The 25373-nt window shown below is 48.2% G+C and overlaps 1 protein-coding gene across 6 annotated transcripts in view; it reads right to left on the minus strand.

The window, feature by feature from the left end:
• The window catches only part of PHC2 (polyhomeotic homolog 2), a 635967-nt gene that overhangs the window by 271418 nt on the left and 339176 nt on the right, over window positions 1-25373 (minus strand). For 3 of the 6 annotated variants that reach the window (XM_069240302.1, XM_069240300.1, XM_069240301.1), the window contains one exon: window positions 636-794. The exons of 1 other annotated variant lie outside the window; for it this stretch is intronic. In XM_069240302.1, coding sequence (XP_069096403.1) covers window positions 636-794 — 159 coding nt within the window. The remainder of the gene's footprint in view (window positions 1-635; window positions 795-25373) is intronic. 2 more of the 6 variants (XM_069240304.1, XM_069240303.1) reach the window with 1 other exon arrangement.

Raw genomic sequence — 25373 nt, forward strand, 5'->3', positions numbered from 1 at the left:
TCACATTTTAAGCAGCAGGACCATCCCTTACATTACACTATTACGTCTAAGACACTGTACCTAATCATTTTTTTAAAACATTTTACACTGCATTGTAGCGCTAACTCTCTCACTGCTTTGGGCCGTTGTATAACTGTTGCTCCTGCTGTCCCACAGAAAGACAAAATTTTAATGACAACCCTTTGGAAACCTTAAAGCACCCGCTAGATGGCTATTTCCAGTGTGACCGCAGACCACATTCGGCTTAGTATTATAGAATGCATTAAAAAATGAATTGACTTGCACCAGAACCAGGACGAAAATAAAACATTCAGTCAACATTCAGCGCGTGTTTTTTTTAAATTTAATTCCTACCCACAGATTTAATTGCAGGATAGAGGTACAAACGAGTTAGAGAGTAGTCGCCTGCATCCACTCTCTCAGATGGGATTTTCACCCCATTAGTTGCGCCTGCTCAACCAAAGAATGAAACAGTGGTCAGTCCAGATACGAGGGCAACCTTTGTTTCTGTCAACCCAGCAGCGTCCCAACACTCGCCCCCGCATCTGAAAACAGCAGTAGCGTTAAGGTGGACAGACTGGCAGACAGACAGATTGACACAAGCAGCAGAAGCAGAAGCCCATGTATGCTCTTACCTGAGCTGTCGTGGTCGACGATGACTGGCAGGTGGGTGCAGTGCTGACGTCGGACTGCATGGTGGTGACGGCGGCTGTGGGCGTGAAGATGAGCTGCGGGGATAAAGGAACAGCACGTCCTAGGCTCCTAGCTACTTGCACAAGGTTACTTTGCTGGGCCTGAAAATCACATGAGATGCGTGTTGCTGGTTTCGCCTCATCCAAGCACTGGCTCAGCCAAAGAAGAGTAGATAGAAAAGGCTAGGGCTGATTCTTTCTGGCAGATTCATAGCACTAGCTCTGTAGTGGCCGTGATTTAAGGTGGTTGGAACAATACTTAAACAAGCACCTGCGAGGATTTATCTCAGTCCTTCTACATTACTTGGGGAGTTGGAATCTACAAGTTGAGTGTGTATTCGCATGCATGCCATGACGGGGGAACCTACGTTCACAGATTGGGCAAGGTATAAATATGTTCTGCTTTGTAGCCAGCAGAACCTCAGCTCCTTTTAACTTGTAGACGTTGAGTAAAGTTTCCAGAGCTGTAGATTTTAGGATTTTGGACATTCTAATCTGACTCCTGTTGTGGGATCATCAGTAGGGCTTACAAGGGATGAACACCGTTCTAAACTTGCACCGAATTTTAATGTTCTGCGTTTTTAAAGTCACCTGGTACCTACAACATGATCACAGTTACCAAAAATACTCCATGTGGGCACCAGCATGTACTTACTCCTTGCTGAGAGTTAGTAAAGGCATTGGCTGCTCAGTAATACAGTCTTGGTACAATACGAGGTAGAGGTTCTGAATTCAGTCTGTGGAGCTGTCAAACAGCAACGAAAGGTGACCATGATGCCAGTCATGACGCAGTCTGCTATAACGGCATTCACAAAGATGTCCCTGGTGCCTCTGGAACGCATTGGTTGGGGATCTGAACCAGTAAGAAAGGCCTGGCACCAGTTTATGCCTGACATAAGATCCCCTGGCTTCTGTGGATGACAGTCAAATCCTGACCAGCACCGGCTGGTTTTCCCTTTTAATCTATTCCACTGCAGGTATGCTTTGTAGAGCCTGCGGTGGTCTGGGTGCTTGGAATAGGAGGCATGAAGAGGAGTGTGAGAACATAGGGGAGCACTCTACACCAGGGCATTCAGTAAAATTTGCCTGATCTGCCTTTTAGAGTCCTTCCCATAATGCACTGCTGCCTGCATAGTGAGCTCTTTTTTGTCTACGAAGCTGCAAGGGCATGGTTTGGGTGCTGTTCCAATTACCTTTATCACAGAAGCCAAAACATAGAGGATATAACCTGGAACAGGCACTGTTAGGTCTGTGCACATAAGCCAAAAGAAGTGTCACTGCAACCAGCTTATGAAAAGATGTCCAGCTGATTCCAGTCAGCGTTACAAAGCTAATATCCTGAACCTGCCATTCAAAATCAGCCCATGCCAGAGGGGATGACCGCATCACTTGGTCTGCATCAAGAAACGAAGGGCTGAGATTCAAGTACTGGGATTCTATATGGAGCCTGAAAAGAGGAGGGCAGATCTGCGAAAAGTTGGGATACAACCTTAAAGCCTGTTCTCTGAAATATCTCTAGAGCAGAGGTGGCCACAAGGTCAGTCACCTGCAAAGGTCTGGTAAACAGGTGGCTGATGGACTTCCGGCACCAGTCCTTTAGAAATATACGATTTGACGAGTAGATTGAGTCTCTCTCTTCGACACAGATCATGGCCAATGAAGGAAAATGTCACTTACCCAGTGTACATCTGTTCGTGGCATTAGTCGCTGCAGATTCACATGCTGTGCATAGTCCGCCGTCTGGTGTTGGGCTCGGAGTGTTACAAGTTGTTTTTCTTCGAAGAAGTCTTTTCGAGTCACGAGACCGAGGGACTCCTCCCACTTCGGTTCCATTGCGCATGGGCGTCGACTCCATCTTAGATTGTTTTCCCCGCAGAGGGTGAGGTAGGAGTTGTGTATGCTAGTAATAGTGCCCATGCAATGGAATGAATACGTATGTACAAAATGAAGGTTAAAGTAATATATTTACAAATGTACAAATGTTGAAGATATACTTCCAAATGGCTACAGGCTCCCGGGGAGGCGGGTGGGCGCATGTGAATCTGCAGCGACTAATGCCACGAACAGATGTACACTGGGTAAGTGACATTTTCCGTTCGGTGGCATGTGTAGCTGCAGATACACATGCTGTGCATAGACTAGTAAGCAGTTATCTCCCCAAAAGTGGTGGTTCAGCCTGTAGGAGTGGAAGTAGTTTGAAATAAAGTTCTTAGTACGGCTTGCCCTACTGTGGCTTGTTGTGCAGATAACACATCTACACAGTAGTGTTTAGTAAATGTATGAGGCGAAGACCATGTTGCTGCCTTACATATTTCGTTCATTGGAATATTTCCTAGAAAGGCCATAGTAGCACCTTTCTTTCTGGTAGAGTGTGCCTTTGGTGTAATGGGCAGCTCTCTCTTTGCTTTAAGATAGCAGGTTTGGATGCACCTAACTATCCATTTGGCAATACCTTGTTTTGAAATTGGATTTCCTGTATGAGGTTTTTGAAAGGCAATAAATAGTTGTTTTGTCTTTCTAATTACTTTTGTTCTGTCAATGTAGTACATTAGTGCTCTTTTGATGTCTAATGTATGTAGTGCTCTTTCAGCTATTGAATCTGGCTGTGGGAAGAACACTGGTAATTCTACTGTTTGATTTAAGTGGAACGGTGAGATAACCTTTGGTAAGAATTTTGGATTTGTTCTTAGAACTATTTTATTCTTGTGTATTTGAATAAATGGTTCTTGTATGGTAAACGCCTGTATTTCACTTACTCTCCTTAGAGATGTGATGGCAATGAGAAATGCAACTTTCCACGATAAGTATTGCATTTCACAAGAATGCATGGGTTCGAAAGGTGGACCCATGAGCCTTGTTAAGACGATGTTGAGGTTCCATGAAGGAACAGGTGGTGTCCTTGGTGGTATAATTCTCTTTAGGCCTTCCATAAACGCTTTAATGACAGGTATTCTAAACAGGGAAGCAGATATTGCGGCGAGATGTATCTTTATGGAAGAGAAAGCTAGATTGGATTTTTGCAAATGTAGTAAATATCCTACTACATCTTTTGGAGATGCATGCAATGGATGAATTTGATCATTATGGCAGTAATAAACAAATCTTTTCCATTTACTTGCATAGCAGTGTCTAGTGGAAGGTTTTCTAGCTTGTTTTATGACCTCCATACATTCTTGTGTGAGGTCTAAGTGTCCAAATTCTAGGATTTCAGGAGCCAAATTGCTAGATTCAGCGATGCTGGGTTTGGATGCCTGATCTGTTGTTTGTGTTGTGTTAACAGATCTGGTCTGTTGGGTAGTTTGACATGAGGTACTACTGACAGGTCTAGTAGTGTCGTATACCAAGGTTGTCTTGCCCATGTTGGTGCTATTAGTATGAGTTTGAGTTTGTTTTGACTCAATCTGTTTACTAGATATGGAAGGAGAGGGAGAGGGGGAAAAGCGTACGCAAATATCCCTGACCAATTCATCCATAGTGCATTGCCTTGGAAGTGCCGGTGTGGGTACCTGGATGCGAAGCTTCGGCATTTTGCGTTTTCTTTTGTTGCAAATAGATCTATTTGAGGCGTTCCCCAAATTTGAAAGTAAGTGTTCAGTATTTGGGGGTGAATTTCCCATTCGTGGACTTGTTGGTGATCCCGAGAGAGATTGTCTGCTAGCTGGTTCTGGATCCCTGGAATAAATTGTGCTATTAGGCGAATCTGGTTGCGAATTGCCCAATGCCATATTTTTTGTGTTAGGAGACACAACTGTCTCAAGTGTGTCCCCCCCTGTTTGTTTAAATAATACATTGTCGTCATGTTGTCTGTTTTGACAAGAATGTATTTGTGGGTTATCATGGGTTGGAATGCTTTCAACACTAGAAATACTGCTAACAGTTCTAAGTGATTTATGTGGAACTTTCTTTGATGAATGTCCCATTGTCTTGGATGCTGTGTTGATTGAGGTGTGCTCACCACCCTGTCATGGAAGCATCCGTTGTTATAACGTATGTTGGCACTGGGTCTTGGAAAGGCCGCCCTTTGTTTAAATTTGTATTGTCCCACCATAGAAGCGAGATGTATGTTTGGCGGTCTATCAACACCAGATCTAGAAGTTGACCCTGTGCTTGTGACCATTGTGATGCTAGGCACTGTTGTAAGGGCCACATGTACAACCTTGCGTATGGGACAATGGCTATGCATGAAGACATCATGCCTAGGAGTTTTAATATTATTTTTGCTTGTATCTTTTGTGTTGGATACATGGCCTGTATTACCTTGTGAAATGTTTGAACCCTTTGTGGACTTGGAGTGGCTATCCCTTTTGTTGTGTTGATTGTCGCTCCTAAGTATTGCTGTGTCTGACACGGCAAAAGGTGTGACTTTGCATAGTTGATGGAGAAACCCAGCTTGTGAAGGGTTTGTATAACATAATTTGTGTGATGTGAACACTTTGTTAGCGTGTTGGTCTTGATTAACCAGTCGTCTAAGTAAGGGAACACGTGTATTTGCTGCCTTCTGATATGTGCAGCTACTACTGCTAGGCATTTTGTAAAGACTCTTGGCGCAGTTGTTATTCCGAATGGCAACACTTTGAATTGGTAATGTATTCCTTTGAATACGAACCTTAGGTATTTCCTGTGCGAAGGATGTATTGGTAAATGGAAATACGCATCTTTTAGATCTAATGTTGTCATGTAGTCTTGCTGTTTGAGCAGTGGGATTACGTCTTGTAGTGTGACCATGTGAAACTGGTCTGATTTGATGTAGGTGTTTAGTGTTCTGAGATCTAGTATTGGTCTTAGAGTTTTGTCTTTTTTCGGTATTAGAAAGTACAGTGAGTAAACTCCTGTGTTCTTTTGTCGACTTGGTACTAATTCTATTGCGTCCTTTTGCAGTAATGCTTGAACTTCTAGTCCTAGAAGGTCTATATGCTGTTTTGACATATTGTGTGTTTTCGGTGGGACGTTTGGAGGGAGTTGGAGAAATTCTATGCAATAACCATGTTGGATAATTGCTAAGACCCAAGTGTCTGTTGTTATTCCCTCCCAAGATTTGTAGAACTGGGTCAGTCTTCCCCCCACTGGTGTTGTGTGAAGGGGTTGTGTGACTTGTGAGTCACTGTTTATTTTGAGGGGTCTTGGGACCTTGAAATTTTCCCCGGTTTCTTGGGAATTGTCCCCTGTATTGCCCCCGAAAACCTCCCCTTTGATATTGTCCCTGGTAGGTAGGTGGTCTTGTTTGTGAGGTGCTGGTTTCTGTGGGTTGACCTCGAAACCCTCCCCTAAAAGTTGTTTTACGAAATGTGCCAAATGTGCCTCTGCCCTGCGGGGAGTAGAGTGCACCCATGGCTTTGTCTGTATCAGTGTCCTTCTTTAATTTTTCAATTGCAGTGTCCACCTCCGGCCCAAACAATTGTTGTTCGTTAAACGGCATATTGAGCACAGCCTGTTGGATTTCGGGTTTGAACCCAGGTGTGCGCAGCCATGCGTGCCTCCTTATGGTGACTGCAGTATTTATTGTTCTTGCAGCTGTATCCGCTGCATCCATAGAAGACCGTATCTGGTTGTTCGAGATACTTTGTCCCTCTTCCACCACCTGTTGCGCTCATTTTTGGAACTCTTTGGGGAGGTGTTCGATGAAATGTTGCATCTCATCCCAATATGAGCCCTGTCGTATCTCGCTAGGAGTGCTTGCGAGTTGGCGATGCGCCACTGATTTGCCGCTTGTGCTGCAACCCTTTTTCCCGCTGCATCAAATTTGCGGCTCTCCTTGTCTGGAGGTGGTGCATCGCCTGATGTATGCGAGTTGGCTCTTTTACGAGCTGCTCCCACAACTACTGAATCTGGTGCCAGTTGTGATGTAATAAAAGCAGGGTCTGTGGGCGGTGCCTTGTATTTTTTCTCCACCCTTGGAGTTATGGCTCTGCTTTTAACTGGCTCCTGAAATATCTGTTTAGAGTGCCTTAGCATTCCTGGGAGCTTGGGAAGGCTTTGATAATGGCTATGGGTGGAGGACTGGGTGTTAAAGAGGAAGTCATCCTCAATAGGCTCCGAATGTAGCGATACATTATGAAATTCAGCTGCCCTAGCTACCACCTGTGCATATGATGTACTGTCTTCAGGTGGTGAGGGTTTAGTTGGGTACGACTCCGGGCTATTGTCCGAAACTGGAGCGTCGTAGAGGTCCCATTCATCCGGATCATCCTGGCTCATTGTGGTATGAGCTGGTGAGTGTGGTGGAGTTTGTGCCGGTGATGCATGAGTTGACGGTGGTGGAGAGGGTGGTGGAGTTACCTTCTTTACCACCTTTGCTTGTGGTTGCTTGTCTCCTTGCTGGAAGTCAAGTTTTCTTTTCCTTTTGATTGGTGGAAGAGTGCTGATCTTCCCTGTATCCTTTTGGATAAAGATCCGCTTTTGCGTGTGATCTGGTTCTATTGTTTGTAATTCCTCCTCAAATCTGTGTTTTTTTATTTGAGAGGATAGTCCTTGTTCCTCTGAGTAGGAACCGGTTTTCGGTTCGGTTGCCGGGTGTTTCGGCACCGAAACCGTGTCTCTGGATTTTTTCGGCTCCGACAAGATCTTTCTTCTTTTTGGCGTCGTGCCCTCTCGGTGCCGACCATCTTCGGTGCCGCTGTCTCTGTGCCGAGCAACTTCGGTGCCGCTGTCTCTGTGTCGACCCCTTTCTGCACCACTCTCTTGGTCCCGAGATTGCTGCGTGCCTGTGTCTCGACCTGAGTCGGACGACTTCGACACCAGCTCGCCCTTTTTCGGTGCCGATGGACGGTCACCTACTTTCCGGGTTAAGCCATGGCCTGTTGGCGGTGGCGTCCCCTGGGCTTTGTCAGTTTTATCGTGTGATTTTTGTTTCGACGTCTTACTCACGGTTGGTTGTTCTTCGACGTCGAATTCTTCGGAATCCGACTCATGGATGGAGAAAGTCTCTTCTTCCTCCTCCTCGAACCGTTGTTGTCCTGTCGGCGTGGACGCCATCTGCAACCTCCTGGCTCTTCGGTCTCTGAGCGTTTTCCTCGACCGAAACGAGCGACAGGCCTCACACGTATCCTCCTTGTGCTCGGGGGACAGGCACAAGTTACAGACCAAATGTTGATCCGTATAAGGATATTTATTATGGCATTTAGGACAGAATCGGAACGGGGTCCGTTCCATCAGTCTCGATGTTGCACGCGGTCGGGCCGACCAGGCCCCGACGGATGTTCGAAATTACCCCGAAGGGCTACCGGAGCTCTTCAAGATTCGGTGTCGATTTGTTCTAATCTAACCCGATACCGAACGAAACAATACCAAGGAATTTTTCCGAAATTCTGACTAACTTTCCGACCCGAAACACGGAGCGAAAAGGAACACGTCCGAACCCGATGGCGGAAAAAAACAATCTAAGATGGAGTCGACGCCCATGCGCAATGGAACCGAAGTGGGAGGAGTCCCTCGGTCTCGTGACTCGAAAAGACTTCTTCGAAGAAAAACAACTTGTAACACTCCGAGCCCAACACCAGACGGCGGACTATGCACAGCATGTGTATCTGCAGCTACACATGCCACCGAACACTGGTTTACAAAGATAACACCTGCTGACTTCTCTCAATACATTTCTGTGTCTCACTAAGGAATGTCACCAAATCAATTCTTAAATGTAATAAAATAAAATATATATTCATGAACTGCCCAAAGAGGAGGGTTGTGGGAAGGTCAGAGTAATTTGGACACTTTTTGTTGGACTGGGTGAATGAAAGAAAATCGAAAGTCCTTGCTGGTAAGAATTTCAGGAGAAACCCACTAGTGTATATAGGTACCCCCTTATGCACTATTATGTCTGTGTCTGCCACAAAGTTAGGGGTAAGGGGCATGTGTATGCAAGCCTCATTGTGTCCAGGATTAGCTCTACTGCACAGACTGATATAACTCAATCACTGAGGCTATCTGTAACCAGTAGGCTACAGTAGTCTGTTGTGGTTTGGCCCACTCAACTCAAGTCCTCTAAAATAAATGCATTTAAAATAAAATAGTAAACGTAAATCCTGTTTGTGCGGAAACAAAGTGGGCTTTCTGGATTGTGTACACAGTTCTGAAGCTCTATTCTGTCATGTTCTGAATGAGCACAAAGACTGGATAATCTCGGGACAATGAGTGCCAGAACGGGTTCCGATGTAAGAAGACCCACCGAGTAATCTGAGCAGGATGCCACTAGTATATAATGTTAACAATGCTGGGTATTCCTCTTTAAAACTGCTCCTCGGGTGCAGTGATTTAATACAAGCTGGCCACCAAGACTACAACTCACAGGGAGCACTGGGTAGAAAGCCTAGGCCCGGATTCACAATGTCAAGGACTGTAGCTCTTGCGTGAGGACTTGCACCAGACCAGGGTTTCAGGTGAGAGCACTAAGCGTGATGGAACCTGTAGTTTCACCTTTCTGACGAGTCCGAGCATGCCTACTTTTTTGGTGAAAAGCCCAGGACCACTTCCCCCCCCCCACCCCACCACCATAGCTCAGCAGTAGTTGGCAGCAATGTGAAGACTTGAGAGCAAAAGACTCACATAGCAGATTGTTTGTGATTGTTCCCAGGCACAACGTTTCTCGATGCAGACTGATGCTGGTCCCTGAAGCCCCTTTCATCCGTGTCTCCTTCAGATTGCAGCCAAAAGTCTGAGTCGTTACTCTAGAGGGGGTTCACTGCACTTCTTTAATAAACCTACTCACCTGCTGCCTTTTTCAGTCTTCTTAATTCTGCTCGCAGGTTCTACCTGTGCAATGTTCAGCTCATAGGAGCAAACAACATGGTGCCGGGGACAGCGCCCGTTTCCTGGGCTGCCTTCAGTGCACAAGTACAGATATGGTGTGTGTTTTGGGTGTGCTGACATTTTGCGCGGCCTTAGTCTTATCTGTGTCTGATTCCCGGGCTGAAGGAACAATGACAGCAACTATGCGGCGGTGCTGCTTGGCCGCTGCAGGGGTCAGCGACAGTGCTGTGCAGCACGAGCCCGAATGAGCTAGCCCGGAAGTCTTTCCAAGTACTTCCACAATCCCCAAATCATTTGGTAAAATTCTATCAACAGTGGATATAAACAAATGGCGAGTCTACTCTACCTTACCACAAAGCATGCTTGGGACACTGAGATCCCTGCTCGGCTATCTCCAGTAAAATACATTGACATCTTACTGGTTTCATAGCACCTACCTGGCTTTCGCAAAAAACAAACCTAGCAGAGCAGCCTGGTGAAAAAGCAGACGTAATACCGTCCAGTGAGCCATCGAATCCCGCCCACAACATTAGCTGAGTACCTCTCTACTAGCGAAATAAAGCAACTCCTAGTACTCGCTATAGCCCTCCCAAGACGTCGAATAAAGCGCTATCAACGGGACAGTCACAAAATAACAAGTGAAGGAACTCGAAAGTAGCGTTCGCGGATGTCTGCGATTATATTTGTTGCAACCAGTGAGGAAAGGTGCAAGTCTGCGCCTTTCGCAGAGCACTTAGGGAAAAGCGCCCGCCCCGCAGTGGGGGGGCGCGTCCCGTTAGGAGACGGGGCCTCCAAGGCCCTGGGGCACTCCCCCCCTTTCCTTCTGCCGGGGGTGCCGGAGTTCGGTCGGATTTCCGCCCTGGCGCCTCGCGAGGCGTTAGGGCGGAAGTCAATCCTGCAGGGGGCATGACGTGGGGCCGGCGTGCGCCGGTTCCGGCCGGCGCATACTGGTGGGGGGCTATTTAAAGGCCCCCCCAAGAGGGCTAGACCTTCTTTTTCTGTGTGCGGCGGCGGGACCTGGCGTGCGGCCCGCGATTGACGTTCCCACCTCGCCGCTCTGATACAGCCTATTGTGGCTGTTAATTCCGAGACGCCAGGCTGCCAATTCGGTCTTTTACAGGGTGAGTGTGGCTCGTTCTGCGCCGGCGAGCATCAAGTGATTGGATGCCTGGCGGTGTACATTGTGTGATCCTGGGCCAGCAGTGTCCACTACATGGCACTAGCAACAGACGTAGCGCCCGTGGTTCAAACATCATTGTGTGCGTCCAAGTGCAAATGTGCGCGCTGGCATGGGCACGTCCAAATACTCGACATTGTAGGCCTCTGGAGTCTAGAGCTTGAGGTAGGCACTGGTTCGGTTGTCGCCGCGCTTTTTTCTGTGAGGTCGGTTTGTGTTTTTTCACGTGAATAGTGAACCCGCGTCTTGGCTATGCCTGCATCAGGGCGCAGCGTTCCCAACTTGAACGTGGATAAATGTGGCGTTGGTGGTCTTGGAACAAGGCAGAGTCATAGTTTTTGCCCCCTTTCATTGCATGCTATTTCGGCGTGGCCCCTGGCTTCGCCGTTCTTTCGGGGTTGGTGTGGACACTGCGCAGCAGTTGTGGTGGGGCTGGCTCCGGCGTTTGATTGTTTGATTTGTGCAAACAGCTCGGGGGCCTCTGTTAAACACTGCACAATTCATGAAATTGGGGTGTTCATGACACCCATATTCCTGATGTCCCCGGGCGGGGGTGCTGAAGACGTGTTGTTTGAAGTTGGCAACGGAACCCTGAACTACATTACAACCTTATTCAGGGCGTTTAACGGGCAAACATGGGCCGTCTTTTCGCGGAAAATTTTGCACTCAGCGACAGCATTCATTCTCTCATTTACAACTTGGCTCTCAGTGTCGCCGAGGTGTTCGCCCAACAAGGCGGTGTGGGGCATTCAGTCGAGAGGGGGGCATTAATTTAATAAGAGTGTTCTTAGAGCGTGTTGGAAATGCTTCAAAATTTTTTAGTAAAGTCAGCTCCCAGCAGTGCCTTCATTTTGGGGATGAGAACTCAGTGAAGGGAGTGGGTGTGGCTCTTGCACAAGTGATATTCCCAGGGTATATGGTGTTATTCATCTAACGCGAACAAAGCCTTTCTCAGAAACTTCGGGCCAATGCTCATCTAAAATCGAGTCCCTTCACAGTAATGCACAACACGAAGCTGTGCTCGGCTCAGCCCGGCTCCAGTTAAGGGGCTGCTGTGAAAACCACCACTTGTCCGTTCAGGGTTTCTGAGGAATAATCCCCTAGGTTATGCATACCTGACTCCCATTACCGGCTGGTATTTCCCAGCCCTGTTGGACAATCATGTGTGCCTGGGCAAGGGTGATACCATGCAATGTGGCTCCCATTAGTCGGCTTCTGCCAGGGTTGCGGGGTTAAACGACTGCTCAATAAATGCTTAGGGACATTGTAGCCAATGGTCCGATATTATTGCACACAATTAAAACAAGTTGTCTCCATAATTAGGCGCCCTGGAATGAAGTGTGTTTGCACTATGCAGAATTCCATCCAGGTGTGTACGAGAAACTGAACTATGCCTCGCATAATGTTTTCAGGTTCATGCGGAAGCCTTGGTTCATTCATGCCAGCAAAAGCCAAGGCGCCTCCTATAGTCTCTGCAAACAGGGATCAATTTTTGGTGCGATTCGGTATTCTTGTGTGTCCTGACATTCGATGATCTGGGGTAATGCTGCCTTTTAAGAATCTGCCTTTTGTAAACCTTGGCTCCCGCTGTGTTGTGGGATCTCAGTTTGTGTTGCGGCACATGACCCCGGTTTGTGATTTTTCAGTTTTCTGCTGTGGCGTGACGCCCCCTGATTGTGCTGTGGTGGGGCCACGCATTCCCGGCCTTGGGCGTGCTGTTTCACACGTGACTCGAACACTGCATAATTCTTTAGCAAGAAATCATGGACATAGTGTCAATTTTCTTTTACATAATTACATAGATTGGTGGCTAAGGTGGACAAAATAATATGCCTGACCAGGGTTTGAGGCTACACAGAACAGTGCAAACAAATACATTAATTTAATTTAACTTGTAATGTGAAGGTTTGTATGGCTATGCAGCAGAAGTGACGGAAGAGGTGAAACAGGATTCATATGAAGGATTGGATGGCTCAACTAGTGATGTTAAGTGTACATTACTGTACTGTACATGTACTTGCTGCCCTAGGGTGTACATTCACGCGTGTTGCCAAGGGGGTCTTGGGTGCTATCAGGTTCGTGGGATTGGTGTGTTTGGACTTTTGAACCATCTTAGTTGAGGACATCTGCGTCTAGAGAGCATGCTTGAGGTGGATTTGTGCGCTCTGGGCGATGCTGGCTCTCTCTGGGTATGCAGTCCTTTCATACTTGTGGGCTTTTTTCTCATATTCTTTCCTGGGCTAGTCTGGCTAGGGGTGAGTATTCACGAGGAGCTTCGAGTGAGTGCTCTGGAGATGAGTCCGAGGCTATGTGAATTCCTCGCTAGGCTCGTCAGCCCTGTTGGGCCTTTCTAAAAATGATATAAGGGCTCAGTGCAGTTCACAAATGCAAGATAGGAGCATTGCTGCTATACAGGGCATGGTGGTCCAGAATACACGGACTTGGAAAGGGAGGACATAAACGAGGAATACGGGGATAGTCACAGTTTGACAGTGACACAAGTGGATGGGCGCAGGCATCACTATAGAGTAGTGGTTTTCAAACTTTTCAATGTCGTACCTCGTTCCCCCAGTTGAAAAATAAAAATCATTGGGGCCCACCTTCACCGGGTGAAAAGAATTTTGAAGTCACTTGAAAGGGATACCTGGCTATTCGCATAAGTACATTTGGTCTACAGTTGCTTTTGAACTCAGTACTCTCCTGTGAGGTAGTTCGATCCCAGTTTAGAATCATTTCTTAATCAGTACACATACTGTATGAATCCGTGGTGATGGGTCTACATATGTACTTTAACAGCATCCCTGTTCCCGAGTGTAGATTTAGCGCCTTTTGTTATCAAGGGTTCACCTTCTCGGCGAGACAGACGAGACGCCTCACTGTTTCTTAGGGAGGGACGAAAGTCCCCAGGCTGGAGGTGCTTTGTTCACAAGGGGTTAAGGGGTGATGGGGCCTTTTTTCTTCTGAGCATTTCCTCCTGAAAGCAGTGGTTTGTCCTGGGTTGTTTAATTCAGTCTCATCAGTTGTCACAAAGGTCTGTTGGTGACCTGTACTTCTGGGAGCAGCAGGTTGGAGATACTGGTCGTGCTAATTGCTGGTCATTCTGGTTCTAATGTGGATATTTGCAGGTGAAAATTCATTGAGGAGTGTAGGAAGTTGGCTCTGTATGTGCTATTTCAAAGTAAGGAATAGCATGCACAGAGTCCAAGGGTTCCCCTTAGAGGTAAAATAGTGGTAAAAAGAGATAATACTAATGCTCTATTTTGTGGTAGTGTGGTCGAGCAGTAGGCTTATCCAAGGAGTAGTGTTAAGCATTTGTTGTACATACACATAGACAATAAATGAGGTACACACACTCAGAGACAAATCCAGCCAATAGGTTTTTATATAGAAAAATATCTTTTCTTAGTTTATTTTAAGAACCACAGGTTCAAATTCTACATGTAATATCTCATTCGAAAGGTATTGCAGGTAAGTACTTTAGGAACTTCAAATCATCAAAATTGCATGTATACTTTTCAAGTTATTGACAAATAGCTGTTTTAAAAGTGGACACTTAGTGCAATTTTCACAGTTCTTAGGGGAGGTAAGTATTTGTTAGGTTAACCAGGTAAGTAAGACACTTACAGGGCTTAGTTCTTGGTCCAAGGTAGCCCACCGTTGGGGGTTCAGAGCAACCCCAAAGTCACCACACCAGCAGCTCAGGGCCGGTCAGGTGCAGAGTTCAAAGTGGTGCCCAAAACGCATAGGCTAGAATGGAGAGAAGGGGGTGCCCCGGTTCCGGTCTGCTTGCAGGTAAGTACCCGCGTCTTCGGAGGGCAGACCAGGGGGGTTTTGTAGGGCACCGGGGGGGACACAAGTCCACACAGAAATTTCACCCTCAGCGGCGCGGGGGCGGCCGGGTGCAGTGTAGAAACAAGCGTCGGGTTCGCAATGTTAGTCTATGAGAGATCTCGGGATCTCTTCAGCGCTGCAGGCAGGCAAGGGGGGGATTCCTCGGGGAAACCTCCACTTGGGCAAGGGAGAGGGACTCCTGGGGGTCACTTCTCCAGTGAAAGTCCGGTCCTTCAGGTCCTGGGGGCTGCGGGTGCAGGGTCTCTCCCAGGCGTCGGGACTTTAGGTTCAAAGAGTCGCGGTCAGGGGAAGCCTCGGGATTTCCTCTGCAGGCGGCGCTGTGGGGGCTCAGGGGGGACAGGTTTTGGTACTCACAGTATCAGAGTAGTCCTGGGGTCCCTCCTGAGGTGTCGGATCTCCACCAGCCGAGTCGGGGTCGCCGGGTGCAGTGTTGCAAGTCTCACGCTTCTTGCGGGGAGCTTGCAGGGTTCTTTAAAGTTGCTGGAAACAAAGTTGCAGCTTTTCTTGGAGCAGGTCCGCTGTCCTCGGGAGTTTCTTGTCTTTTCGAAGCAGGGGCAGTCCTCAGAGGATGTCGAGGTCGCTGGTCCCTTTGGAAGGCGTCGCTGGAGCAGGATCTTTGGAAGGCAGGAGACAGGCCGGTGAGTTTCTGGAGCCAAGGCAGTTGTCGTCTTCTGGTCTTCCTCTGCAGGGGTTTTTTCAGCTAGGCAGTCCTTCTTCTTGTAGTTGCAGGAATCTAATTTTCTAGGGTTCAGGGTAGCCCTTAAATACTAAATTTAAGGGCGTGTTTAGGTCTGGGGGGTTAGTAGCCAATGGCCACTAGCCCTGAGGGTGGGTACACCCTCTTTGTGCCTCCTCCCAAGGGGAGGGGGTCACAATCCTAACCCTATTGGGGGAATCCTCCATCTGCAAGATGGAGGATTTCTAAAAGTTAGAGTCACTTCAGCTCAGGACACCTTAGGGGCTGTCCTGACTGGCCAGTGACTCCTCCTTGTTTTTCTCATTATTTTCTCCGGCCTTGCCGCCAAAAGTGGGGCCTGGCCGGAGGGGGCGGGCAACTCCACTAGCTGGAGTGTCCTGCTGGGCTGTGACAAAGGGGTGAGCCTTTGAGGCTCACCGCCAGGTGTCACAGCTCCTGCCTGGGGGAGGTGTTAGCATCTCCACCCAGTGCAGGCTTTGTTACTGGCCTCAGAGTGACAAAGGCACTCTCCCCATGGGGCCAGCAACATGTCTCTGGTGTGGCAGGCTGCTGGAACTAGTCAGCCTACACAGACAGTCGGTTAAGGTTTCAGGGGGCACCTCTAAGGTGCCCTCTGTGGTGTATTTTACAATAAAATGTACACTGCCATCAGTGTGCATTTATTGTGCTGAGAAGTTTGATACCAAACTTCCCAGTTTTCAGTGTAGCCATTATGGTGCTGTGGAGTTCGTGTTTGACAGACTCCCAGACCATATACTCTTATGGCTACCCTGCACTTACAATGTCTAAGGTTTTGTTTAGACACTGTAGGGGTACCATGCTCATGCACTGGTACCCTCACCTATGGTATAGTGCACCCTGCCTTAGGGCTGTAAGGCCTGCTAGAGGGGTGTCTTACCTATACTGCATAGGCAGTGAGAGGCTGGCATGGCCCCCTGAGGGGAGTGCCATGTCGACTTACTCGTTTTGTCCTCACTAGCACACACAAGCTGGTAAGCAGTGTGTCTGTGCTGAGTGAGAGGTCTCCAGGGTGGCACAAGACATGCTGCAGCCCTTAGAGACCTTCCTTGGCATCAGGGCCCTTGGTACTAGAAGTACCAGTTACAAGGGACTTATCTGGATGCCAGGGTCTGCCAATTGTGGATACAAAAGTACAGGTTAGGGAAAGAACACTGGTGCTGGGGCCTGGTTAGCAGGCCTCAGCACACTTTCAATTGTAAACATAGCATCAGCAAAGGCAAAAAGTCAGGGGGCAACCATGCCAAGGAGGCATTTCCTTACACAACCCCCCCCCCCAAACGAAAGAGGATGAGACTAACCTTTCCCAAGAGAGTCTTCATTTTCTAAGTGGAAGAACCTGGAAAGGCCATCTGCATTGGCATGGGCAGTCCCAGGTCTGTGTTCCACTATAAAGTCCATTCCCTGTAGGGAGATGGACCACCTCAACAGTTTAGGATTTTCACCTTTCATTTGCATCAGCCATTTGAGAGGTCTGTGGTCAGTTTGAACTAGGAAGTGAGTCCCAAAGAGGTATGGTCTCAGCTTCTTCAGGGACCAAACCACAGCAAAGGCCTCCCTCTCAATGGCACTCCAACGCTGCTCCCTGGGGAGTAACCTCCTGCTAATGAAAGCAACAGGCTGGTCAAGGCCATCATCATTTGTTTGGGACAAAACTGCCCCTATCCCATGTTCAGAGGCATCAGTCTGCACAATGAACTGCTTAGAATAATCTGGAGCTTTGAGAACTGGTGCTGAGCACATTGCTTGTTTCAGGGTGTCAAAGGCCTGTTGGCAGTCCACAGTCCAGTTCACTTTCTTGGGCATTTTCTTGGAGGTGAGCTCAGTGAGGGCTGTCACAATGGATCCATATCCCTTCACAAACCTCCTGTAGTACCCAGTCAAGCCAAGGAATGCCCTGACTTGAGTCTGGGTTTTTGGAGCTACCCAGTCCAGAATGGTCTGGATCTTGGGTTGGAGTGGCTGAACTTGGCCTCCACCTACAAGGTGGCCCAAGTAAACCACAGTTCCCTGCCCTATCTGGCATTTGGATGCCTTGATAGAGAGGCCTGCAGATTGCAGAGCCTTCAAAACCTTCTTCAGGTGGACCAGGTGATCCTGCCAGGTGGAGCTAAAGACAGCAATATCATCAAGATAAGCTGTGCTAAAGGACTCCAAGCCAGCAAGGACTTGATTCACCAACCTTTGGAAGGTGGCAGGGGCATTCTTTAAACCAAAGGGCATAACAGTAAACTGATAATGCCCATCAGGTGTGGAGAATGCTGTCTTTTCTTTTGCTCCAGGTGCCATTTTTATTTGCCAGTACCCTGCTGTCAAGTCAAAGGTACTTAGAAATTTGGCAGCACCTAATTTATCAATGAGCTCATCAGCTCTTGGAATTGGATGGGCATCTGTCTTGGTGACAGAATTGAGCCCTCTGTAGTCCACACAAAACCTCATCTCTTTCTTTCCATCTTTGGTGTGAGGTTTGGGGACTAAGACCACTGGGCTAGCCCAGGGGCTGTCAGAGCGCTCAATCACTCCCAATTCCAGCATCTTGTGGACTTCCACCTTGATGCTTTCCTTAACCTGGTCAGACTGTCTGAAGATTTTGTTCTTGACAGGCATGCTGTCTCCTGTGTCCACATCATGGGTACACAGGTGTGTCTGACCAGGGGTTAGGGAGAAAAGCTCAGGAAACTGTTGTAGGACTCTCCTACAATCAGCCTGCTGTTGGCCAGAGAGGGTGTCTGAGTAGATCACTCCATCTACTGTGCCATCTTTTGGGTCTGATGACAGAAGATCAGGGAGAGGTTCACTCTCTGCCTCCTGATCCTCATCTGTTACCATCAACAGATTCACATCAGCCCTGTCATGGAAGAGCTTAAGGCGGTTCACATGGATTACCCTCTTGGGGCTCCTGCTTGTGCCCAGGTCCACCAGGTAGGTGACCTGACTCTTCCTTTCTAGCACTGGGTAAGGGCCACTCCATTTGTCCTGGAGTGCCCTGGGAGCCACAGGCTCCAGAACCCAGACTTTCTGCCCTGGTTGGAACTCAACCAGTGCAGCCTTTTGGTCATACCAAAACTTCTGGAGCTGTTGGCTGGCCTCAAGGTTTTTGGTTGCCTTTTCCATGTACTCTGCCATTCTAGAGCGAAGGCCAAGTACATAGTCCACTATGTCCTGTTTAGGCTCATGGAGAGGTCTCTCCCAGCCTTCTTTAACAAGGGCAAGTGGTCCCCTTACAGGATGACCAAACAGAAGTTCAAAGGGTGAGAACCCTACTCCCTTCTGTGGTACCTCCCTGTAAGCGAAAAGCAGACATGGCAGGAGGACATCCCATCTCCTTTTGAGTTTTTCTGGGAGCCCCATGATCATGCCTTTTAATGTCTTGTTGAATCTCTCAACTAAGCCATTAGTTTGTGGATGGTAGGGTGTAGTGAATTTATAAGTCACTCCACACTCATTCCACATGTGCTTTAGGTATGCTGACATGAAGTTGGTACCTCTGTCAGACACCACCTCCTTAGGGAAACCCACTCTGGTAAAGATACCAATGAGGGCCTTGGCTACTGCAGGGGCAGTAGTCGACCTAAGGGGAATAGCTTCAGGATACCTGGTAGCATGATCCACTACTACCAGGATATACATATTTCCTGAGGCTGTGGGAGGTTCTAGTGGACCAACTATGTCCACACCCACTCTTTCAAAGGGCACCCCCACCACTGGAAGTGGAATGAGGGGGGCCTTTGGATGCCCACCTGTCTTACCACTGGCTTGACAGGTGGGGCAGGAGAGGCAAAACTCCTTAACCATGTTGGACATATTGGGCCAGTAGAAGTGGTTGACTAACCTCTCCCACGTCTTGGTTTGTCCCAAATGTCCAGCAAGGGGAATGTCATGGGCCAATGTTAGGATGAACTCTCTGAACAGCTGAGGCACTACCACTCTCCTAGTGGCACCAGGTTTGGGGTCTCTGGCCTCAGTGTACAGGAGCCCATCTTCCCAATAGACCCTATGTGTTCCATTTTTCTTGCCTTTGGACTCTTCAGCAGCTTGCTGCCTAAGGCCTTCAAGAGAGGGACAGGTTTCTTGTCCCTTACACAGCTCTTCCCTTGAGGGTCCCCCTGGGCCTAAGAGCTCAACCTGATAAGGTTCAAGCTCCAAAGGCTCAGTTCCCTCAGAGGGCAGAACTTCTTCCTGAGAAGAGAGGTTCCCTTTCTTTTGCTGTGTTGCAGTTGGTTTCCCAACTGACTTTCCTGTTCTCTTGGTAGGCTGGGCCATTTTTCCAGACTCCAGCTCTACTTTTTCACCCTGTGCCTTGCATTGTGCTCTTGTTTTCACACACACCAGTTCAGGGATACCCAGCATTGCTGCATGGGTTTTTAGCTCTACCTCAGCCCATGCTGAGGACTCCAGGTCATTTCCAAGCAGACAGTCCACTGGGATATTTGAGGAGACCACCACCTGTTTCAGGCCATTGACCCCTCCCCATTCTAAAGTAACCATTGCCATGGGATGTACTTTTCTCTGATTGTCAGCGTTGGTGACTGTGTAAGTTTTTCCAGTCAGGTATTGGCCAGGGGAAACCAGTTTCTCTGTCACCATGGTGACACTGGCACCTGTATCCCTCAGGCCCTCTATTCTAGTCCCATTAATCAAGAGTTGCTGTCTGTATTTTTGCATGTTAGGCGGCCAGACAGCTAGTGTGGCTAAATCCACCCCACCCTCGGAAACTAGAGTAGCTTCAGTGTGGACCCTGATTTGCTCTGGGCACACTGCTGATCCCACTTGGAGACTAGCCATACCAGTGTTACCTGGATGGGAGTTTGGAGTGGAACCTTTCTTGGGACAGGCCTTGTCTCCAGTTTGGTGTCCATGCTGTTTACAGCTATGACACCAGGCCTTTTTGGGATCAAAGTTTTTACCCTTGTACCCATTGTTTTGTGAAGAGGCTCTGGGCCCACCCTCCTGTGCAGGTTTTTGGGGGCCTGTAGAAGACTCTTTACTATTTTTAGTTTTGGTTGTCTCATCACCCTTCTGCTGGGGAGTCTTCGTGACCCCTTTCTTTTGGTCACCCCCTGTTGAAGTCTTGGACACCCTTGTCTTGACCCAATGGTCCGCCTTCTTTCCCAATTCTTGGGGAGAAATTGGTCCTAGGTCTACCAGATGCTGATGCAGTTTATCATTGAAACAATTACTTAACAGGTGTTCTTTCACAAATAAATTGTACAGCCCATCATAATTACTTACACCACTGCCTTGAATCCAACCATCTAGTGTTTTCACTGAGTAGTCAACAAAGTCAACCCAGGTCTGGCTCGAGGATTTTTGAGCCCCCCTGAACCTAATCCTGTACTCCTCAGTGGAGAATCCAAAGCCCTCAATCAGGGTACCCTTCATGAGGTCATAAGATTCTGCATCTTGTCCAGAGAGTGTGAGGAGTCTATCCCTACACTTTCCTGTGAACATTTCCCAAAGGAGAGCACCCCAGTGAGATCTGTTCACTTTTCTGGTTACACAAGCCCTCTCAAAAGCTGTGAACCATTTGGTGATGTCATCACCATCTTCATATTTAGTTACAATCCCTTTAGGGATTTTCAACATGTCAGGAGAATCTCTGACCCTATTTATGTTGCTGCCACCATTGATGGGTCCTAGGCCCATCTCTTGTCTTTCCCTCTCTATGGCTAGGATCTGTCTTTCCAAAGCCAATCTTTTGGCCATCCTGGCTAACTGGATGTCCTCTTCACTGGAGTTATCCTCAGTGATTTCAGAGTTGTTGGTCCCTCCTGTGAGGGAACCAGCATCTCTGACTATTATTTGTGGAGTCAGGGCTTGAGAAGCCCTGCTCTCCCTAAGTAGGACTGGAGGGGGGGAATTTCCCTCCAAGTCACTATCTTCATCCTCTGAGTTGCCATCCTCAGAGGGGTTGGCCTTTTCAAACTCTGCCAAAAGCTCCTGGAGCTGTACTTTGGTAGGTTTGGGGCCCATTGCTATTTTCTTTAGTTTACAGAGTGACCTTAGCTCTCTCATCTGTAGATGGAGGTAAGGTGTGGTGTCGAGTTCCACCACATTCACATCTGTGCTAGACATTTTGCTTCTAAAAGTTGGAATACTTTTTAAGAATCTACAACTGGTTCTAGAATCTAATTCAAACTTTTACAAACTTTTAAACTCTAAAAGAAATGCTAAACAGGATCTAACACCAGGCCCTAGCAGGTCTTTTAGGAATTTAGAAAACTTTTCAAATTGCAAAAATCAATTTCTAATGACAATTTTGGAATTTGTCGTGTGATCAGGTATTGGCTGAGTAGTCCAGCAAATGCAAAGTCTTGTACCCCACCGCTGATCCACCAATGTAGGAAGTTGGCTCTGTATGTGCTATTTCAAAGTAAGGAATAGCATGCACAGAGTCCAAGGGTTCCCCTTAGAGGTAAAATAGTGGTAAAAAGAGATAATACTAATGCTCTATTTTGTGGTAGTGTGGTCGAGCAGTAGGCTTATCCAAGGAGTAGTGTTAAGCATTTGTTGTACATACACATAGACAATAAATGAGGTACACACACTCAGAGACAAATCCAGCCAATAGGTTTTTATATAGAAAAATATCTTTTCTTAGTTTATTTTAAGAACCACAGGTTCAAATTCTACATGTAATATCTCATTCGAAAGGTATTGCAGGTAAGTACTTTAGGAACTTCAAATCATCAAAATTGCATGTATACTTTTCAAGTTATTGACAAATAGCTGTTTTAAAAGTGGACACTTAGTGCAATTTTCACAGTTCTTAGGGGAGGTAAGTATTTGTTAGGTTAACCAGGTAAGTAAGACACTTACAGGGCTTAGTTCTTGGTCCAAGGTAGCCCACCGTTGGGGGTTCAGAGCAACCCCAAAGTCACCACACCAGCAGCTCAGGGCCGGTCAGGTGCAGAGTTCAAAGTGGTGCCCAAAACGCATAGGCTAGAATGGAGAGAAGGGGGTGCCCCGGTTCCGGTCTGCTTGCAGGTAAGTACCCGCGTCTTCGGAGGGCAGACCAGGGGGGTTTTGTAGGGCACCGGGGGGGACACAAGTCCACACAGAAATTTCACCCTCAGCGGCGCGGGGGCGGCCGGGTGCAGTGTAGAAACAAGCGTCGGGTTCGCAATGTTAGTCTATGAGAGATCTCGGGATCTCTTCAGCGCTGCAGGCAGGCAAGGGGGGGATTCCTCGGGGAAACCTCCACTTGGGCAAGGGAGAGGGACTCCTGGGGGTCACTTCTCCAGTGAAAGTCCGGTCCTTCAGGTCCTGGGGGCTGCGGGTGCAGGGTCTCTCCCAGGCGTCGGGACTTTAGGTTCAAAGAGTCGCGGTCAGGGGAAGCCTCGGGATTTCCTCTGCAGGCGGCGCTGTGGGGGCTCAGGGGGGACAGGTTTTGGTACTCACAGTATCAGAGTAGTCCTGGGGTCCCTCCTGAGGTGTCGGATCTCCACCAGCCGAGTCGGGGTCGCCGGGTGCAGTGTTGCAAGTCTCACGCTTCTTGCGGGGAGCTTGCAGGGTTCTTTAAAGTTGCTGGAAACAAAGTTGCAGCTTTTCTTGGAGCAGGTCCGCTGTCCTCGGGAGTTTCTTGTCTTTTCGAAGCAGGGGCAGTCCTCAGAGGATGTCGAGGTCGCTGGTCCCTTTGGAAGGCGTCGCTGGAGCAGGATCTTTGGAAGGCAGGAGACAGGCCGGTGAGTTTCTGGAGCCAAGGCAGTTGTCGTCTTCTGGTCTTCCTCTGCAGGGGTTTTTTCAGCTAGGCAGTCCTTCTTCTTGTAGTTGCAGGAATCTAATTTTCTAGGGTTCAGGGTAGCCCTTAAATACTAAATTTAAGGGCGTGTTTAGGTCTGGGGGGTTAGTAGCCAATGGCCACTAGCCCTGAGGGTGGGTACACCCTCTTTGTGCCTCCTCCCAAGGGGAGGGGGTCACAATCCTAACCCTATTGGGGGAATCCTCCATCTGCAAGATGGAGGATTTCTAAAAGTTAGAGTCACTTCAGCTCAGGACACCTTAGGGGCTGTCCTGACTGGCCAGTGACTCCTCCTTGTTTTTCTCATTATTTTCTCCGGCCTTGCCGCCAAAAGTGGGGCCTGGCCGGAGGGGGCGGGCAACTCCACTAGCTGGAGTGTCCTGCTGGGCTGTGACAAAGGGGTGAGCCTTTGAGGCTCACCGCCAGGTGTCACAGCTCCTGCCTGGGGGAGGTGTTAGCATCTCCACCCAGTGCAGGCTTTGTTACTGGCCTCAGAGTGACAAAGGCACTCTCCCCATGGGGCCAGCAACATGTCTCTGGTGTGGCAGGCTGCTGGAACTAGTCAGCCTACACAGACAGTCGGTTAAGTTTCAGGGGGCACCTCTAAGGTGCCCTCTGTGGTGTATTTTACAATAAAATGTACACTGCCATCAGTGTGCATTTATTGTGCTGAGAAGTTTGATACCAAACTTCCCAGTTTTCAGTGTAGCCATTATGGTGCTGTGGAGTTCGTGTTTGACAGACTCCCAGACCATATACTCTTATGGCTACCCTGCACTTACAATGTCTAAGGTTTTGTTTAGACACTGTAGGGGTACCATGCTCATGCACTGGTACCCTCACCTATGGTATAGTGCACCCTGCCTTAGGGCTGTAAGGCCTGCTAGAGGGGTGTCTTACCTATACTGCATAGGCAGTGAGAGGCTGGCATGGCCCCCTGAGGGGAGTGCCATGTCGACTTACTCGTTTTGTCCTCACTAGCACACACAAGCTGGTAAGCAGTGTGTCTGTGCTGAGTGAGAGGTCTCCAGGGTGGCACAAGACATGCTGCAGCCCTTAGAGACCTTCCTTGGCATCAGGGCCCTTGGTACTAGAAGTACCAGTTACAAGGGACTTATCTGGATGCCAGGGTCTGCCAATTGTGGATACAAAAGTACAGGTTAGGGAAAGAACACTGGTGCTGGGGCCTGGTTAGCAGGCCTCAGCACACTTTCAATTGTAAACATAGCATCAGCAAAGGCAAAAAGTCAGGGGGCAACCATGCCAAGGAGGCATTTCCTTACAAGGAGTGTTTGGGGAGGGAACAAATAAAATGTTCAGTTGCTAAAGTCATGCAGGTCATGTTAGCACTGGTAAGGAACCATGCAGGCTCCAGGTGGGGTACATTAAGTGAGCACAGGGGTACACTGAATCCAACGTGCATTGAATGCAATCAAAGGGTAGGTCTTCCTTGTTAGCAAACTCTAATTCGGAGAGCATGTAGGGGGCTGGGCTTGGTCGCGTTCAAGCATTAATACATAGCAATAATGTATATCCCCGTTTCCTGCTTTAAACTAGGGGCAGGGACGAGGTCAGCGGTTAGGCCTCACAAAAAGGCAATGGCGGCGCCAAATACTCTCTTGGCACAGGAGCATTTTTCCTCAGCAATAATTGGAGGGGGCATTACATATAGGTAATTTAGGGTGCCGAGTTAACAGGGCTCACCGCAGGATTTGCAATAGAACATGATGCTACTCTGCGTCTGTCGGTGTTCTCCAACCTTTAAAGCCTGGGCGGTAGAAACAGAACCCCAGTCATATACGGAATTTCTAAAGGGGCTCCTGGGGTTGGGATAGCTTGACCAGCTAGGGTTTGCATTATTACCTGTAGTGCACTTCCTGCACTTAAGGAAGGTCTGGCAAGAAATAGGGTGGGAAGGCTCCTTAACACCCTGATGGTGCCTCAATGTCTGCATCTTAGGTAACTAGCAATGGGAGCTGGTAGATGGAGCTTCTGTTGTCCTTTGGGTGCATCGCGGGGTGAAAGGCTGATACACGTACATATTTCATTGCCTTAGTGGCTCGAATTGAGGGGGATGAGAGCTCCTGCCCCGGGCCACCCTATCTCTCACCTATGGCGGGTGAGATACATAATCATTTGGGAGCCCATCCCTTCATCCTTTTGAGGTCAGATCAATGAATACCAATTTTACAGTAACCAAGCTACTGTGAGTCCGTAAATGACTCGGGCAATTCAAAGAGGTACCCGTATGATACCTAGTTAGTTCCTTGTCCTTGGGTTCATCGGTATGTTTTGGCAAAAACATATCTCTTCGTTCCGTGAATGGGCACTGTTTCATCATGTGGTGTTGGCAGAGAGGCACCGATGTGCGCCAGCATGACTGCACTCACATCTCATGTGTAATTGCACAGCTTACACGAGCCCCTCCCTTCTCGAGCCTTGGGGCTCCTTTCC

The sequence above is a fragment of the Pleurodeles waltl genome, chromosome 6, assembly GCF_031143425.1.
Source record: "Pleurodeles waltl isolate 20211129_DDA chromosome 6, aPleWal1.hap1.20221129, whole genome shotgun sequence".
Lineage (NCBI taxonomy): Eukaryota > Metazoa > Chordata > Amphibia > Caudata > Salamandridae > Pleurodeles > Pleurodeles waltl.